This window comes from Podarcis melisellensis (assembly GCF_964234715.1).
Source record: "Podarcis melisellensis genome assembly, chromosome: 6".
In the NCBI taxonomy this organism is placed as follows: Eukaryota; Metazoa; Chordata; class Lepidosauria; order Squamata; family Lacertidae; genus Podarcis; species Podarcis melisellensis.
The window spans coordinates 43,210,913-43,231,155 of NC_138538.1; the positions used below are offsets into that span (position 1 = coordinate 43,210,913).

At 42.6% G+C, this 20,243-nt stretch overlaps 1 protein-coding gene across 4 annotated transcripts in view; it reads right to left on the bottom strand.

Annotated features, from left to right (window-relative positions):
• Positions 1 to 271: 271 nt before the first annotated feature.
• Positions 272 to 20,243, bottom strand: part of FOXP4 (forkhead box P4) — a 152,837-nt gene continuing 132,865 nt past the window's right edge. For all 4 annotated transcript variants that reach the window (XM_081915576.1, XM_081915577.1, XM_081915574.1 and 1 more), the window contains exons 14-17: positions 15,466 to 15,587; positions 13,210 to 13,276; positions 11,902 to 12,068; positions 272 to 10,472 (exon numbers count right to left, since the gene is read on the bottom strand). In XM_081915576.1, coding sequence (XP_081771702.1) covers positions 10,328 to 10,472; positions 11,902 to 12,068; positions 13,210 to 13,276; positions 15,466 to 15,587 — 501 coding nt within the window. In that variant the 3' untranslated portion in view covers positions 272 to 10,327. The remainder of the gene's footprint in view (positions 10,473 to 11,901; positions 12,069 to 13,209; positions 13,277 to 15,465; positions 15,588 to 20,243) is intronic.

Here is a 20,243-nt window from a genome sequence, read left to right on the forward strand (position 1 = left end):
CTTTATGCACATTTTCCAGAAGAACAGATTGAGGACACAGGGTCAGTTAAGTAGACCTGAGGTTGCAGAACAGGGCTGAATGGAAGCACAACATATGGGGGAAAGTGGTTCCCTGTTGCTAATGCGCACGGGAGTGTTAAACTGCCAAACGAAGGTGAGAATATATTCAGTAGGGTAAGGAAAAGCAAACAAAAGTGCTACATGGAAAATGGATAATGTTCCATTTTAGAGGAGCTAGAGAAGGGTACATTTTTAAAGAGTCACAACCACCTCATAGGTAATTTAATTTTATTGCATTTTATAATGCCATTGTCATACAGATTACATGCAGCTAGATCTACTGTACAAGGGTTTACCGTCTGCCAGAGCAGACACACAGAAGTCCAGAGTACAAATACACAGCAATGCTATTTCCTTTATACAGGGTGGAAATATGGCAGTGTGATGCAGTAGGAGGAGGATGGATCAAAGGTTTACAGACATCCTTCCCCCTCCCCAGTAACCTTTCCCTTCACACTGACTTGCCACCTGCTAAAAGGATGATCACATCAAACCAACAAATGTGAGGAAGGAAAAACCCACAATATTAAAGGTCACTGCATGTCTTGCCCCTTTCTTGCACCTTCCTGGGTACCAGGAGAAGGAAAAGACAACAGAGTGCTGACATGCCACAGTCCCCTACCCTCCCACTGTATGTTGGGTACTAGGATGAGGGAGAACAGATCCACTTGCAATAGAGAAGATCTAAGAAGGAGGAGCCCCTGGAGGCAAAATTAAATATTACAAATTAGCAAATCAGGTCATTTCAGGAGACATGTTAACCTCCCCATTTCCATTCAATGAGATCAGTGACCCCTTGGCTCATGCCAAACTGCTAAGCTGATACGGTTTGAAAGTCACTAGTCATTGTTTCCTGGGTGATTTTTCTGCCACCTGAGATTCAGTGAGAGATTTGGAAGACAAGAATGCCAAGTGGTGAAAAGCTCAGAGAAGCTGAGCCTCAACTCTTTGGGAAGGTTAACAGGAAAGCTGCTCCGAATAGCAAACGGTTAAAGTGAACAACAGGCCAATGGGGCACCAGTATTTCATTCCTACAGAAGAACAGCCCCATTGCAATGAGCAATAAGAAGACTCCCATTTGACAAATCCTTCAGCACTTTGGAATAGTCTAAATTTGAAGAAGGAAAAAACTAAAACAAAACCTCTGCAAATTATGCAGAGTGGCCACATTTATGTGGAGTCGAACACTTGAAAATCTACAGAATGGATAAACAGAACAGGCTCTTGTGGGTTTTTCTGAGTGGGATTTTTGTATCTCTCCCCTTGAAATATACCTATTAAAGATTATGTAAACATACAAAACTGAAACACACACACCTTTGGTTTAATAAAATGTGTTTTGCTTCTGTTCTTACTTCTCCCAACTTTGAGGAAGTGAGAAGGAAAGGGAAATGATTACATCAGTATCCCAATTTCTTTTAAGCAACGGGTTCTCTCTTCCCACCCTCACCATTTCTACAACCTAATTTTCAGAAAGAAAACAAACCAAAGACAGCATAAAGAACTGGAACAGCATCCAAGTAAAGTCAAAGAGAGATACAAGAATGGCTTCCTAAATTCCAGAATAAGGGGGAAAAAACCTTCCTAAAATATTCCCTGCATTAGTTTCATCACAGGATAGTTAAATAGACAACAATAAACTAATTTTAGTAGGTTTTTAACCAGCATATATATCAATATATACAGATACTATCCTGCCACAAGTTGGGTTTGGTCTTTCCCACACTACCCCTTTAAAAGCCATTTTGAGGTAACAACAAAAACCATAAAAACACACAAGTACTATACGTAGTTTGAATGAAACAGAGTTTTGTGAAAAGTTATTTGTGCAAAAAACAGATGTACCTAATGCAGTTAAACTTGGGGAAAGTTAAGTGCCAAGATATTTCCAGCTTAAGAGAAGAGAACCCTCCAAGTCTCATGCCAGCCATACTTACTTTTCATGAATGGAGGATGAGGAATAAAGGACACTGAACAAAGTTACAAGAGCTTAAAGCCACAAAAAGAAACTCTGTGGTAAACTATTCTTCCAAAATGACTTATGGAACAACAGTAAATGGGCACATTTGATGAGGTGAGAGAAATTGCATGGATGCCTTAACTATTAAGAGAAGATCCCATAGATTCATTTTCTGTTGGTACATATATTGCATTTACATATGGGTGCTGATGTTTTTAATATGGCATTACAGGAATTATTCAATTTTGAGCAGAAGACAAAAAAATAAAAATAAAAAATCAGATGTTTAACCTGCAGCCAGAAAACTATCGACTAGAGGCCCTTTCCCAGTCTGTATAAAGAGCCTCCACTTTTTGCAACAGCGGAATAGAAAGAACACCTTACAGATGAAATCGCAGCACTGGAATACATTTTATACAATTCTGGGCAGAGAATTCAGTCAGTCATCATTACTTTTGATTTTGCTGGGAAGACCAGAAGGAACAATATGGATTTCCCAAGCTTATTCTAAACACATTTATATTAATCTAAGACAAACAATATCTCAACAGTATTTGGATTTGCTCTTTCTCTAGGAATGCTTGACCATTAACTTTTTCTGAATTTACACCAGTGTAACGAAACACACTGGCTTCAATAACAAGGGCTGAGCAGATCTAACCATTTGCCAAGCAGTTGCTCACATCCTAACAACTATGCTCATTGTTGTCCATCACTTCTAAAGAGCTGGTGTTGCCAGGCTGAAACCCTTTTCAAAGAAATTCTCACAGAAAGGTAAACATTAGAGGAATGAGGAAATCCCCCTGTAACCCAGGAAAACACAATAAGAAGACACTCAAAGCCATGACCTGGGCATAAGAAAGGATCCTGGTCAGGTAGCTTGAGTCAGATTTAAATGAAAGGCAGCATCAAAAGAAAATTATGCCAACTGAAGCCATAGCAGTTCAATCAAGCAGTTCAAAAAATAGGAGCAAGTTTCACACTTCAAGCTGTTGGAGGGCAAACAGACCACAAATTGAATAGCTGTAGCGAACAGCATGGATTCGGTGATACTGAACTATAGTCTTTCTTCAGTGTCCTGTTATTAATCAAGCACCTGTAAAGATTCTTAAAGTTGTGTCTAGAAAGAGCAGGGGTAGGGCAGATCCTGATCAGTTGCCCAGTAAAGTTAGTGGGAATCCTGTTATTGATATGAATGAATTTAGGACTTGCTGTTTTGCAAGTAATAATCTTTTCAGCTTTATACACAGGCAAGCCCATGAGTCATGTGGAAACTATATTATATTGGCACTCCTTTATGTGTATAAAAGATGAGGCAGAATCTTAAAGCAACCAAACATCAGAACCACTCTAGTTTTGTGGTACATTTCTTTCATTGGGACAGTGCGTTACCACTGAAAATTAGAAGCAATCAATGTGAAATTAATATCCTGGTTCAAATAGCTTTTGCTGGGGAAGTCAGAAACACAAGAAAAAATGAACCAAGCCAAGAGAGGATGGTTTTGACTTGAGCCATGGAAATGGAAACAATTGCAGGGCACAGAAGTTTGGAGGACTGAGAGAATGATACCCCTGACACCCCAAACCTCCTCTTTAATTATCCAGCTCACATGTACACTGGCTCCCTTCAGGACCAGGGGTGGATTTGAAAATCCAAAGAGATTTAAAACTATGCCACTTGCCTAGTGACCAATATGCATACACCCCGCACACTGACAATTCTGATGCAAAATCCTGGTTGTAACATACAAAGCAGTGATGTTTGGACAGCACATCCAATGTTTTAAAGCTAGTGGGTTGCAACATAGCAGGGGGTGGGGAGTGCCCTTCTGGCATTTGGAGGGGTAGGAATCACTGTTTGAGAAACTAAATAAGATAATAACACAGATAAACACACACAAATTCCTTCCATAATTAGTAGTAATATAGTATAGTTCTCACAGGGATAAAGGAATCTGTGTCTGAGATAGACTACTTCATGTGTCTGAATGCTCCTTCATTGGGGGGGGGGGGAGGGATCTGCCCATATAGACAACCAGATGTCAAGGAGAACCTTTCTTTCCAACAACTAGTTTTCTATGTGCATGGAAATGCTGCATTCTCATGATCTCCTGTCCTACCTGCATTCTGAAGTGGTGCAACTCCAGACACAGATTTATTGCTGCAGCGAGAATTAAGATCCAAAGTTACCCTGTGGGATGCACACATTAATATTGTCACATCTAGGCAGGGAGGAGCTATAACTGGCAGAAATGGCTAGCAGCACATTACAGACTGGAGACGCTCCGTTCTAGGTCAAAAACCAAATTGTTTTACAAATTATGTACATGCATGCCAGGGTCTCTAGAAAGCTTGCATCCTCTGTACCTATAAGATAGCAAAGGCTCCTGCCTACTTTCACTGGAGTCATAGTAAGTGCCCAATCAGGTATGGATTATGCGGTATGAGTGGGCAGTGCCCCACCAAGTTAATCAAGACTAGATTCTCTATGACAGTGCAAGCCACTGAGGTTGTTATTGCTGCTCCAGGTCCAGAACTTGGGGCCAGTTTTTATATTCATCAGAATCATGGTTAAGCTTTTCCTGGACTGCACCATGAGGATGTGGGTGGGTGGTGGCTCTTGTTTGGCTTTATAATGGAGGGGAAAATACTGCACAGGGCAAACAACCACCTTTGCCTCCACCTGTGGCCCAAAGCATTGCAGTCCAGGAAGTTTTACCATTTGATTCTACCATAAGTATAAACTGGTTGCCGTATGCCCAGCACTGCAGCAACAAGTTCAGCCTTAGTTGCTCCATTCCTTGCCTCCAGTTGGTTTGAGATAATGGGCATTTAATATATTAACTATGACCATCATGCTCCCGTTTCTTGGGCCCCTCCAATAAGTGAGTCAACTTGAACAAACCCAAACAGTGAGGCACGGGTTCAGATTTAAACAGAGACAGTTATATTTCTAAAGAGAACCTCTTCCCGCAAGTGAGGATAGTTACAGTTCAGATATTGGCAGTACAGCACCAGGTAACACCACTGTAATACTGGCAGAACGCATATACTGGGCACCCCAGGACCAGCTGCAGGTGCCTAACACAAGTTATTGTACCAGGTAGGAGAAAAACAGACTGAGGTCAGTGAGGCAGAAAAGTAGCATCTTTGAAGAGTTCAAATTGATGGAACTTGGTAGGAATTGATGGGGAAAGAATACCAAGGGGTAAGATAAACAACACTGGGGTATAACCACTCAGCTCCAGAGTTGTTTTCAAAGCAATCTGACATACTACAGTAGTACATGGATCATGATGGAGTAAGACAAAGATCCAATAAATATCTTATTGCAAAGTTGATCTACACATTAAATAGAATAAGGTGGCAGAATTCCAGAAGGAATCATTTCAGACTACAGGAATCTTAAGCAAACCCTCTGTCATGTAAAAATAATCATCCAGTTTATATTAAACTAGTACATCAGAGAGAAGACAGAGGGTATAATTCAATGCTGCGCTGTTGTAGATGTTCTTGACAGATGGAATGATGCACTATTCTGGGATTCTCCCAACCCAGTTTTAGAGGCATGGGGAGAGGCAGGAAGCCCTGTTGCACAAGCTGATGGAGTTTGTTAGATGAATCCCTCCCTATGTGTTTAGTCACATTTCCTACATGCAATTTCCTACATGCAGGGAGTTAAAAAAACACAAAACATTTTCAATGTATGGGAGCATTACAAAGATGGCCACAACAGCCCCACCCCTGCAGTCTGAAATCATGCGGCCCAAAATTCTGCCATCTCACACTATGTGAATCTGTTGACTCAATACCTTGAGTGGCTACAATGAATCTGCTGTGAGCTTTTCAAAACACGTGCTACTCAGACAATGCCTTCAAGATCTGACAAGGCTCCCAATCATTTTGGATGATGAGGAAAGGGGTTAGGACAACAAAACTTTGGAAAGAACGACTACTGAAAACAAAGTGAAGAATCCCAAACTGCACAAACCACCTCTGATAACAGCTGAATTGAAGGAAGCTATGATCTGAAAAGGGGAGTGAGACAGAAGCAGGTTCAAGAGAGACCCATGGAATGCAAACCCTCTCTAGGCTCAACGGCGTACCCTTATTAAAGCAAATGACTAACATAAAGCAGCAATCCATGATTCTGGTCTACCTTCATTAGAAGTGTACAAAACAGCACCTGTAAACTTTGGTTTAAATAATAACTTAAAATCAAAAGAAAGTGACAAAAGGGCTAAAGGGGTGCAGGATCTTTGTGAATTTCTTTTTGGCCTATGCCAGTTGGGATAAGTCAGAATAAAAGCACCAAACAAAAATTAAAACAAAAAGTGTTTTGGTTTATGCTTCTTGTCTAAGAAAGGTCTTTGGTCAACGGTTAAGCCAATTGTAAAGCATTCTGAAGAGGGCACTAGGGAGGCATTGAGATATGGTCCCTCAGGAGGAAGTGAGGTGTGGTGTGTTTCTGCTCAAACTAAGGATGGGAACATTTTCCTCAAGCTGCTTCTGGAGTTGAGCTGGGCCTGAGGGATGGATAGACAGTCAAAAGGTTCTGAGGTATTTTCAGCTCTTGCAGTCCGTCTTGACTGTATTTGCAGGCTTTGCCAAGCCAGCCACTCACTGGCAATGGATAGTTTCTCTAGGAAGGTTATTTAAAGCTTCTTAAATTTGATTCACATCCCTTAAGCAAGATCACCTCCAGCTTACTGCAGCTTAAAGATGGCCCCTCTTTCTTCCAATAGGTATACAGTCCACTTCCCATCAAACCAGAGCAACTACCCTCAATTAATCTAGATAATAAACTCCAATTTTGCTCTGCCGGTTGGAGAAGTCAGGAAGCTGAGTAGGGGGAATTCATGCTCAGTGGAGCCCTGTAGTGTAGACTCCAGGAACCAAGCATTGGTGGTTTTCTGAGTGAGGACTGTGGCATCTCTTTATTCTTGCAGCCATGATTCAGGAAGGAAGGAAGGAAAGAAAGAAGGAAGGAAGGGTGGGAAGCTTTTTATATATCTTTACTGCTTTTCATTTTTGTCTAGGTGTGATACAAATCTGGGTCACTTAAGCGCACTACTCAATATGAAGTTTCAGAAGGAAAGTGTTAGAGAGGAAGTATTGAGTGTTACATACATGGACAAATACAATCGCTTAGGTAAGGCTTACATGGGGTAACATCAATCTCTGTTCTTTGTGACTTGAGGAGCAGGCTTCCCTTCCACCAGCAAACTTATTTAGAAAAAATAACACAAGGGGGTGGGGAGACTGGCCAAGAAGGTGACTAGAGATCATAGTGCATGGTGTTCCAGAATTTAATAAAAAGATATATTGTTCTAGTGTAACCCACCAGAGATCATTCTAGGAGGTAATTCCACTGGCAAAATTGAGCAAACAGACTCAAATGATTCTGCTAGGTGGTTTTAGAGCTGTTGCAGAGACTAATCAGAGAGCACTTTTTTTGAGAGAGAGAGAGAGAGAGAGAACTTGATCTTGGTTAAGAGGTCTGATCCCAATCACCATTCACCTACAAACGTAAGTTTGGGGTTGTATAGAACTAATGTGTCGTTCTGTACACTTAAGAAGAGGTAGAGTGGAGGCAAAAAGGCACAAGAAGTGCCAGCTGATTTACTGTAACCTTTTAAGCTAAGCTTGGGAATTAAGGAAAAGAAGAAGGAGGGATTGTTATCATGGTCTGCCAGCTGGTGAAAGGAGACTTTAAGGAAGAATTTTAACACCATTAAAATGTACTGTGCTGGAGATAAATGGAGCAATGGTGCATACAGGCTAAAGAGACAACATTTTGAGTAGGTTAGCTCTCTTCCTTACCCAGACGGTATTACCCCTCACTTTATCAGATGGTGCTTTGAACAATAGGGGGGGAAATTACCTAATAATGAAACAGAATGGTGCAAAGGAATCCTAAGACAAGTTAATCATGACTATTTTGCTCCAATGTCTTTGGGGGCCTTGGGCTGGGGAAGGCATCCAGCAAGCTAATCTACGCTGAACTTCAGTGTTGAAGCATGGCTATGGCAGCTTACTCTTCTAACATAAAGGGTTGCATACAGAACACAATTTCTTGCTGGTTTGGGAATCATCCAGGTGTGGCCAAGTACCAGCTTGTTTCCCCAAAAGGTGACAATGAAACTCCTGTATCTTGATTAAACCCTTAATGTGGGGGTCATCCACACTTGCGTTTGTCCCATGATTTCTAGGCACAAAATAGGAATGGGTTCCACTGCTTTTCCCGGGAAAACCTGCCGTTTACTGCTGAATCGGTAAACCCCATCTATTGGATTTTCTGTAGATAAATGTTTATTCCAATTCAGCAGTAAACCGGTTTTCCTAGTGAAGGAAGCAGTGGGACAAAAAATAAGAACCTCTTGGACCCATTACTGGAAATCACAGGGGAAAAGGAAGTGTGGATAAGCCCTAGGTTACACAGATTTACTGGAGAGTGGACACACATGAGCTTGCTTTAGAAAGAGAGTCCTCAAAAGCCCAGTATCCAACTTCTTTGACCCACTGCATCCCTTTTCCCACAATGGCCAAGACAATTTTTTGGTCACCAAGAGGGAGCTTTTCAGTTGCCCTCTCATGGAAGTAGAGGGAGAGGAGCCTTTGGAAACCATTATTTTTTCTGCCGGGAAGAGCTCCTGGAATATCCTCTTGCCTCTCCGTCCTGAAATTCTAATTTGAGGCATCAGACAATGAGTTAACATAAAATAAAAAGGCTGTGGGAAGGGTTTTTGGTTAACACTGTTTGTTCACCTGAAAGATGTACTAGATCCTACTGTAAGGTTTTGGAAACTTTTGTTCCCCCTCCAAAATAGTTGGCATCTAGGAACTAATTGCTAGCATACCAATTGTGTGGTTGGATATATTTCCACTAGACAAGCTAATGTCTAGAAGGAAATGAGTGCTTCATCATAGCGTTGCTGTGTTTGGTCACAAAGGAAAAAGTTTGTTGACCTTACATTTATATTGCTTTGAGTTTTGCATGGTCAACCGGCTCTTGGTTTTCTACAGCCACATACATTGGCCTGTCCCCACTTCCCCCTCCCCCCACAAGTGCTTCAGATTTTGCTGGCTTTGCTAAGTCAGCTCCACTCGCATATACTTGGCCTTCCCATTTACCCACCTCTTCACTCCCACATGAGCAACCAAGAGTCATGCTTTCTGGCCTTATCCCAGCATGGGTGAAAACGGAAGGGACAGAATGGAAGCTGGGAGCAGCAAGCAAAAGGTTTGTCTTGCAGAAGTTAAAGTCTTTCCCTGAATTCAGTCTCATGCTGGGCCCCAGCAGCTTGCTGTCCAATCACCTGGCTGTTGGCTTCCGGTAAAATTTTCACAGTATGTGATGGCGCGGAATGGATATTCGTCCCTGGGTTTTGTGGTGAATAAAGCTTTGTGGACTGAAGTCTGGCTGTCAAGCATGACTGGTAAAAGAAGGCTACTTCTTGAACTTGCAGGGGCACAAACACAGGTTGGAGAAAGAATAACCGAGTGGTTTTATGTGTGGCAGTGAGAGACCCTTTGGCTGTTTGTTGACCTACAGTGTATTCCTTATACCCAGCTCGGTTTTTTCCATTTCTCTCTCATTCAGGAAATGAGCAGAAGCTGGGACAACACCAGGGCCACTGTAGGGTTCTAGTTTCAAACTGCTGTTCCAGTACGTTGAAATGGTGCTAGGGTGTGTGTGAGTTGTGTATGCATATATGCTAAGTGTGTGCGCGTGAAAAAACATTCCTCCTAGTGCAAAGTTCTCAGTGGGATAAACTGGCAGGTTACTGGAAATGCTTTCCATGGGAAAGTGGGGGACATTCACAGAAGCCCATGGCTTGGATGCTGCCCCCTGCTGGACTGGATGCTTCCAAAATCTTGATTTGTGGAAACAATATGGCATATGAGCTGAAAATGACAAAACACAGAGCAGACAATACGAGACACCTTCTTTTTATCCCCATGAGAATGGGGTGATGGAGCAGGGGAAGGCAACAAAGAAGTCTTCGGACAGAACCAACCTACCATCCTCGTTTATCAGTTATAAAATAATAAAAAAGTTAAAGAAAAAGCTCAACTCTGGTTTTTGTTTCTTTGCACATCCCCCTCTGTGAATGTCTGTTAAGAGTCACTGGGATGTAAGGAAGGGAAAGAAGTGTGTGCCTTCAGCAATGGGTAGACCCAAGGAAACCCTTTTGCTTTGCAGAAGTGCCTTAAACAAGATAACGCTGAAGGTCACCTTGAGGAGGTGGGAGCCATTGCTTTGTCTCTGGGGAAATGCTGGGCCTAGGTGAGGAGGGAGGGCCCTTAAGACAAGTCTTCCACTGGCAGCTCCTCCTCCATGTCTCTGTCATCAGGAATTGTCACATTCTGATTGGTTGTTGCCATGAGAGAAACAGGTCTGCTGTCATCTTCTGTCTCAGTTGGTTCTTCCTTCACATGGACTTGGTGGCTGCAGAATGGACAGTTGGAGAAACCAAGCAGAATTAGAACAAAATTTTACTAGGGAAAATAAGATCATTCAGGAGATTACTAGCAAAAGAAGCAGGGCAGAAACTGAACATTTGGCTGAAAGGACATTAGTCCTGACTTTTTCAAGATCCCAAATATTCAAGTCTAAACATGTTTCCCTTGGGACAGAAATCTTCGCAGCATTTGGATCAATTACATGGGCTGGGGGCATTTTATGGCAATTATAATGTCTATACTCATTGCAATCTCCAGATTAACTTGATGTTAATGTTTCCCCAGATGAATTTTAATGCTGATTATTTATTTATTATTTGAATATTCATCTAAATATCATAGAGTGGTTTACAACATAGAAACACAAAATGCGTAATAAAAACAAATCAATAACCCTCCTCCCACAAACACATTTAAAAGGCCTGGTTATAGAGAAACGTTTCCACCTGGCACCTCAAGATAGGTAATGAAGGCGCCAGGCGAGCCTACCTGGGGAGTGCATTCCACAAATGGGAAGCCACTGCAGAAAATGCCCATTCTTGTGTTGCCACCCTCCAGACCTCTCATGGGGGAGGCACATGAAGAAGGACCTCAGAGGATGATTACAGGGTCTGAAAGCTCTTGTCATTACAATCAATGATTTGACATTTGGACATTGAATGTGTGGCTCCTATACCCACCCACCCATTCTAGATACGGTTGTACCTCCGCTTACGTATCCCTCCAGTTATGTAAACTTCGGGATATGTAAGCAGCAAACCCGGAAGTATATTTCCGGCTTTTTGCAGCACTCTTCCACCACACATGCGTGCACAGAAGTGGTCTTTCCAGTTGTGAAAACCTTGGGATCTGGCCGGACCTCTGGAACGGATCCCGTCCGCAACCGGAGGTACCACTGTAGTTTACTACAGGCATAGGCAAACTCGGCCCTCCAAATGTTTTGGGACTACAACTCCCATCATCCCTAGCTAACAGGACCAGCGGTCAGGGATGATGGGAGTTGTAGTCCCAAAACATCTGGAGGGCCGAGTTTGCCTATGCCTGGTTTACTACGTCCGAGTAAGGCAGTATTCCCTCAGGCTCTTATCCAACAGTGATGCTGACATTATACCTTGCCAAAAGGTACTGTACCACTGTGTGTTGAAGGAGGGTTCTGATGTGAAAATGAAGTATTCTTTAACTGGAAATCTGGTGTAAATTCATTAGCATTCCCAAGAAGCCCGTTTTGAACCCCAGGGCTACCCCCCCCCCCCAATGACACAAGCAGCAGGGTAAAACTCAATGTCTGCATTTTAAAGACTACTGTATCTGTCATTGCACTTCTAGGGGAGCCCAAAATGCAGGAGCTACCAGAGCTCCAATTCATTTTTGCCTGGAAGGAAGCCTACAGGAAAAAAAGGCAAGTCTGAACTTACCTATACTGCTGTGGTGAAAGCCTGGGGCTATTGCTGCCATTACTGTTGACTTGTTCCACAGTGCTGCTCACATCATCATGGCCGACATGTAGCATGCCGCTAGTGGAGCTTGTGTTGATCATGGTGGGACTGTTCAGCAGAGGGAAGTTGCTCTCAGCCAGGGCTGCCTAAAAAGTCAAAATGCAAGTAATAAAAATAGCCTAGCACAATATCATTTCCTAAATAAAGACCAATTTAGTGGGTGTGTTGTGGGCGGGAATACAGTTAATGAATACTCAAAAAATAAATTAAAAAATGACAGGTTTACAAAACAACTCTAGTTCTATATAGGTAATGAGAAATAGAAATTACTTTCCCCAAGTACTTAAAGTGCATCTGGCTATGTTTTCTTCCACAACAGCTCAGTGTACAGAAATGGAAATGTATGTTCCACTTTTAAATCTCACAGCATGAAATGAATCAAGGAACAAAAGTAACAACAAAAGCAACTAAAATACTTTTGTAAAATCTCATTAATAAACTTTCCTGTGTTGGTTTTATTCCTTCAACAATCATGGGGATGAAACTCAGATGTCAGAAAGGTGAGCTTTTTGTGTGTGCTGAGGAAGCTCAGCGTACCCACTTCATTGGTTAAGAGAGTTCTGAAGTCTAATTTAGGGGACTTGTTAAATAGTGCTAGGTCACTGGTTCCTCAGCAGTAATCATCCTAATGATACCTGCACAATTATTCCATATCTGGACCCTCTCCCTATCCATAGACCTTCAACACCCTAGTCTACCAACCTACTGAGAGGGGAGGCTGAAAGGACAATTTCATTTAACAGCCTGCAAGGCACTCAGCTGTGAAGAGGGAGAACGAGGCTATTGCGATATTCTGCCATTTGCTATCCTTTACTCCTTACAACTATTGCCAAAACAATTGGTCTTTACATTGCCTAGGAGGACATTAGTGAGCTACTGCAACAAACAGTAAAGTGGGTTTTTGGCCCATTTGGAGTGAGGGCTCTCACATGACTGTGGAGAGTGGGATTGCTTAGGTTGGTCTGGTTCTCCAATACATCTTGTGGGAAAGGAGCACTGGCTATCGTGCGATAAGAGAAACAGAAAAACTAAAACTAAAACCATCTTATATGCATTTTATTTCTATATTTTATTTTATTTCTATACTCACATTGCTATGAGGAACCAGTGGAGTGGGAGCTTGCTTTGTTGGACATGAACTGTGAACACAGCACTCTCTCAACAAGGGATGGCTCTCTCTAATGGGAGTAATATTACCTATAAAACTTGTTCATTGGTGGGTCATACCTGGTAGCTGGCATTAAGTGCTCCATAACTAAGGCCAGAAATCATGTTTTTGACTAAAGTTGGACTCCTGTAAACAAAAGAAGCAGCTGTTAGCATTCTTATCTAAGCACAAGATGCAAAAATAGACTCACTAGGGAAGAGCAGCTGCAATAGTTGCTGCCAGTGTTAAGAACCTAAGAGCCCCGCTGGATCAGACCAAAGACTGATCTAGTACAGCATCCTGTTCTCACAGTAGCCAATCAGATGCCTATGGGATGCCTGCAAGCACTACCTGAGTGCAAAAGTGTTTTCTTTGCTTGTGATTCTTAGCAGCTGCCATTCAGAGGCATACTGCCCTCAAAAGTGGAGTAGAACATAGTTCTCGTGGCCAGTAATCACTGACAGGTTTATCCTCCATAAATTTCTCTAATCCTCCTTTAAAGCCATCTGTGCTGGAGGCCATCACTACATCTTATGGGGAAATGATAATGGTGGTTCTTTCTTCAGTGTCTGAAAATATGCCCTACTGTGGCTGGAAGATGGTAACATGTTATTCCCCCTCCATCTACTACAATCTAAATATTTAGATGAGGAGTGACTAACCAGTAATCCTCAAGAGGTTACAGGACTATAATCTTATCTTCCCTGACCATTGGCCATACTAGCTAGGACTGATGGGAGTTAAGAAAACAGCATTTGGAAGAGCACAGGTTAGCCACCCCTATCAACTGTGTCCTAGGCTCTGCTGTAGACTGTGCTGTTTCATTTTAGACATGTCTTGAACAAACATTGCAACAGTTGTCAGATATTTTTAATCTGAAGGGATAGGGGTTTCTTTTAATCTATTCTCTCCCCCATTTCTTGTTTGTGTACATAAATACACTAACAGGTTTTCTATGGTTACAAGAGCTAATACCTCAAATGGAATACCACCAGTGGTGCCCTGTTTGTTGCCTGCGCAGCTTCCACTAGTGGTAAGTGAATGTTTTTGGCTGTGGAAATATGCTCCTATGTGCATGCAATGCTACTGCTACATACTGCTATGATGCTTGCAGTAGTATCCTATGGTTGTCTACTCAAGATGTTCCTTGGTGTTCAATGGAGCTTACTACATGTAAATCCTATACAAACTTATACTGTGTCTGACAGCTTGCTGAACAGGATTGTACTCCTCTTCCCAAGGATGTTGTCTGGCAAGCTATCAGACATGCTGTAAGTTTGTACAGGATTGCAGTTTTGTTCGTATAAATTTAAAGGGATGACTATCATTGGTACCCCAATAATATTTACTGATAAAAAGGTTAAAGTGAAAATATGTCATTTTACATGTCTCACATCCCTCTTCACAAAATTATTCCTTTGGAAATAGCCAGTGATGTTTATGTGACAGTTCCATACAACTGCCCCATCCTCAAATGAACCTTTGTAAAGTAAAGAGGGAATGCCTCTTCATCCATAATGTTTGCTGACAAGAGGGTTGTTGTCTCATTGCAGGTAGAGAACATGAACCCATATTTCCAATGCACTGCATACTTCTAAATGTACATCTTTGCAGTAGTGAACACACACAGAGAGAGATGTGATAATCATAGAGCAGTGTGCAATGTTAAAGTTCAGTTCTGAAAACTGGCACAGGCAATAAACATATTAATCAGTGAAGCAAAAGCTAAAATACGGTTCTGAAAAGAATAAATTCATAGGGAAATCTTGCAGGAATGAAAATAATAACTCGGGCCTCTCAGCCACTTCTGAGCTTACCTCAGGGACAATAGATGGGGATTATATCCCAATCATTTGAAGAGGAATATTTACTCCTTCACAAAATACTAATTCATTTACAGAACTCATAGCCACAAGATTTACCAGTGGTTGTCACTAGCTTAAAAAGCTCCCCTCCGCCCTTCAAATTCATTGGGTATTTATCTACACGTGTTAGCAATGATGTATGTTCAGACATGGTATACTGCCTAATTCAGAGGACAGCTGTTGCCTTCAAGCCTTGTGTGCAAATTTCTCAGTAACATCTGCCAGGGCACAGTTTACGACACAGGTGGACCTTTGGTCCTAACCAGCCAGGTTGTTTTCATGATTCTGCCCCTGAGTGTGCAGCCCAGATGAGAAACATGTTGCTGGAAGATGTGCTGCTGCCCCACTGCTCCCCTCCTATGTACTCCCCCCTCCCCCATGAGATGAGCTTTGCATACTCCCAGCCATTCTCATATTCAACTGCAGCACTCCTCTTTCCATGGAGGCTGCCTGGCAAGCTGTCTGACACACCCTGTCATCTTTGGTGGCCTTCTCTTTTGGTACTCAAGTTCATCTACAGTCCAGACGGCTCCCTTGACATTCTCCACTCGGACGAAGCACTTGTGTAGGCTCAGGTTGTGGCGTACGGCGTTCTGCAGGGAGGACAGAAAGAAGATAAAGAATGATGTTGAAACACGTGAAGACCTTCTGCTAGACAGCCCTCTTGGCAACGCTTCCAGCTGATACCTCTGTTAGCAGCCAGTCTCCTACAGATTAGTCAGCAACCTGCTACAGATAACCTGAAAATCTGTCTCTCTGTGTAATGGGGGATGATGCTTTCGGTCTACCATTTTCTGAAGACAACCATCTGCTCTTTATGGTAATAGCTAGATATTTTGGGTATTGTCTCTACTATACATGCTCCTATGCCGTATTACTCAGCTAGATTGTTGCCTGGGTCAGCACCACCTCCTGATCAGTTATCACGTCGTCTCATCGTAATCATGATTGGTCCCAGCCACCTCCTCACCACAGCAGGGATGTGCTCGCATACCTGTGAAACATCACAGCTGGCATCGAGGTACCCTCAGCAGCACAAACCAGCAGTGAGAGCGGAAGATGAGCCCCTCTCCTTCAAGGGCAATTGATGGGATCAACAAATGCCAGCTGGGAAAAGGCTTGGTCAGAAATGCAGAAGGAGAGGGCTACTGTGTGACATTCCAGCAGAGCATGCTATGAAAAATGTTTCAGTCCTGTTATTCTGAGATCAGCAGGACAGCGACCACACCATTCCATTCTCTGGGACACTTGCTAACAAAGCTCAGATGGAAGAGCCATTTTGTGATTGTGTGTCTTGTTCTTACCTCCCACGGAAGTGAACTGAGAATGGTTGCTGGGCTTCCACAAACCAGCCTACGTAATTGCTCATTATTGGCTAAATGTAGAGAAAAGGGAGGGAGAGGGAAACTAAATATCGTGCTGGGAAATGAATTGCCAATGCCAGCTCCTACTTGGAAATCCTCAGCCTTCCCCCCTCCCATCACACAGCCCATCCTTCCTCTTTATTCTGTGTTGCCCATCTTTACATTTCTAAATGTAAAATAAAGAAAATGCACGTACACAGGCAGTGTTGCCCCGAGAGATACTAGCTCCCTTTCCCCCCTTCCAGCTCCCTGCCATTTGCTACTGCCCCTATTTCATTACCAATTTTAATTTGCCTCTAATTAAATCCTGTGTATTTTTCCGACTCACTTGCTAATCCATGAGGGAGGCAGGAGGCTGGAGTGGAATCTCTCCGAGCTATAATTACAAAGGGCCTAATCACGTCGGGGCTCTGCCTTTGAATAAATTTCCTTGCATTAAGGTTCTCAGATTCTATGCCTTGCAAATGAGAATGACCCCAATTTCAGGATGTTGGCCTCGGAGGGTTTTTTTTTTATTTCGAGTCCTGATTCGTGATGAGAGACTAATTCGTTACGCTAAAACATTAACAGCAATTTAAAAGGTCGAACGGGGGCCGTATAAACAAAAGAGCTGGCCAAGACAACAAGGCAAAAGAGAGAGATGGGGAATAAAAACCCCACCTTCGAAAGTGTTACAGTTCTTGGAAACTCAATGAATCAGACTTTTTCTTCCCATACTGGCTACAGTATCTTTCAAGCCTACCCATTCCTCCTCCCCATCGACTTCCTTCTATTATTTACCCACCTGAATATTTGTGACAATGCATTTGTCCCTTCCTAGTGCCCCTGTTCTCCAGACATGAGAAGAAAGGCCTCAATTTCCATTTTTGTTATAACTGACAGCAGTTCAGGCTAGAATTATATGGGGCTTGATGTTGCCCATGTACCACTTGAAAATGTGTTCATCACTAGCATACTCTTATCACTAAACAGTGTTCAGCAACAGAGGAAACTTCTTTCCTGCATTCAGTAAGACCACATCAACTAACAATAAGGTTAATGGTCATCACATATCAGGCATGCTTACGAGCAGTAAAAACCCAAACACTGCATCTTGCTCAGTCTTGCCATGCTTGTGGCATGTTGGCACACATTTCCAATAGGTAAATACTATGCCAATTATCAAGGTAAGGGCCCTTCTACATGGCACTGTTTGCTTGTGGCAGCTCTGCATAAGCTTTGCAAGAGCTTGAGGGTTTTCACACGGCATCATGGCTTGGACTTGGTAACACTTTCAGGGAATTGAATAGCAGCCTGATGAAATGGCTTGGGGATTTGCTTTGCTGCTCTCAGAACAGAGTACTGAATAGCGTTTCTTCTTCTGCACCACCTTTACGATGACATTTGAAGTGCCTTATAACCCTCTCTCTTTTTGTGGCATTGATGCTGCTGCAGTGTGAGGTGCAGATGAGCTCTGTGACTCTGTGGTTGATCATCTGTGAGGAGAGACCTGCCTCAGGGCTTACCCCAGACAGGAATCACACAAGTGTGTGTGTGTGCATGAGAGACAAAGCATGCCTAAATGGCTCGCTGAGTTCCACAAAAGGAATCTCAGGCAGGAAGTGAATCCGTCTCTAAAGACAGTCCCAATGAAGAAATCAAGAGAATAAGGTCAAGCTTTCCCTGTAAAATGCTATGGCCTCCTGTTTTGTTTTTGGTACAGCAAATCCTGTATGGGATTGGTTACTGTTGGAAACACCACATCTGCTTCTGTTACAAAATGACGGCCTTTTCTCTTTGGTCTCCACTGAAACCGCTTTGAAGGCAGACACCCTCCGGCGCTGAAATCAGCAGATGAGCACGTACGTCTTTTGCAAACCTGTGCTGGGAAAAATTCTACCTCTGTTTCATTAGTGTGGCCATGCTGCTATTGGCCAGATGATGAAGCCTGAGAACGTTATCTGCATGTGGCTCATGAGGGCCATAATGAGACTGGGAACTCGTCCCCATTCTGCCCCAAAATATGGCAGTGATGGATTTTGGTTGCAAGGGTCTCCCCATTTGACATTGATCCCTACCCAGTGGACTGCTTCTATCATTTATTTTATTTACAAACTTTCTGAACTGTTCTTCATCCAAACAGAACCTTGGCGCAAGTGTGTGTGTGTACAATGCTAGCAGAAACTATAAAGCAAAACATTAAGCACCACAGAACAATAAAAACAGGCTAAAAACCAAATCATTTAAGAGCAAGGCTTGCTCTTCTGATCACCAAGAGGTACAGAACCAAACTCAGGCTCGCTGAGCACCCATTCAGTGTTTTATGGGTACCACTAACCATCCATAGCTGGCAACAGGACATTGACTTGCTTATATGCACAGGGCAGGAAAGGAAATGGAGATCAAATGAGGCCACTACATGGGCAGCGATGTTCACAGATTCTTCCTGAAAATCCCACTTGCATTTTCATAAGCTGTCTAGGAATAACTTCACACAAAATTCCCAGGAAGGAAAAATCTATGAAAGGTGCTTCTGGCAGCATCTGAAGAAAGAAACGCTAAGCTTTCTAGCTCTTTATGTGGATTATTCACTGTCTCTTGGCCATCCCAGTGGCTGGCAGGAGGGTGTCGCCAAGTGTGTATTTCCTCTTTCCTTACTTCTGTGGTCTCCTGCTCCAGGGAGGCCTCCTTGCATGATTTAAATGCAGCTTTTGTGTTTTGACAGAGTATTTGTTTAATGCCAGGCTTGGCTGCTCTGTTTGCTTCTTATCTTTGTCTTTTCTAATGATGTTTGCTTTATGCCCCTGGCCCAGCTTCTCTCCCCAGCTTCTACCCCAACCATTCAGCATCTCCCTGTTACATGCGCCGCCGCCACTGCCGCCATACCAACAAAATCCTCCTCACACCTGCCTCTTTGCAGGCACCTCTTGCCATACCTCTTGGCACCTATTTACTTTGCACTCACCCAGCTCCTACTACCTAAGTACCTCAAATTGCTCCAGAAGGATTAAAGCATCATTTAAAAAATGAAATGCTTTCTTTGTGAGACAACCAACATAATATGCGCTTTCACTGGAACAAGCCGTAGTGCTGGAATTTCTGTTCCTTCCCATACCTCTTTTATAGTGACATTATTTTCTTCAATTTTGCCAGAGACAATAAAGAAAAATATGGGACTAAATGGCAAACTGAAGCAAACACAAGATTTTAAAGCTATTTTTGAAAGTAAAGATTTTTTTTTTAGTAGAGATTTTCAGTCTGCACCAATCTATTTCTAATTAGCAAAGGGTGCAATTAATGTGTGCACAACATCAATAAAGGATGTAGAAATGGACATCATTCCTCACTTCCTCTCTAAAGGCTAGAAAGAGAGTCCAAAAATTTGGATTTCTGGCTCCTGCCCTAACCATTTTAGGCATAGCATTTTCTATGGGGCATGTAGTTTTAAACGAGAGTGACAGCTATAGCTTGGCATATCTCCACATCCCCTTCCCCAATTCTCTTCAATAGGACCCTATTTGCAACGTGTCCGGGATGCTGTCTACAGTTATTTGTGTCTTGCACAAGCCCAGCTTATTTACTTGTAGTAATCCACCTGAACCATTAGGGGGACTCAATGATTGGTGCACAAACTTACTTACAGAGCACTTGAAATGATTGCAGCCTTCCTCAGTTTGTTTAAATTACCTATTCACAGACACCAATTCTGGTTAATATTGTGGCTCTTACACTTTGCTTAGAAAGGAAAATAAAAGGGTCATCTAATCACAGTCTTGTTTCAAATCATTCCCTACGCCAAAACTCAAATGTTCCCATGGCACTTGCTGAAAGGCTGATGCATTTAACCAAAGTACAAAAATCTAAATAGAACATAGATAATTAGTCTTGTAATTGTTCACATCGAAG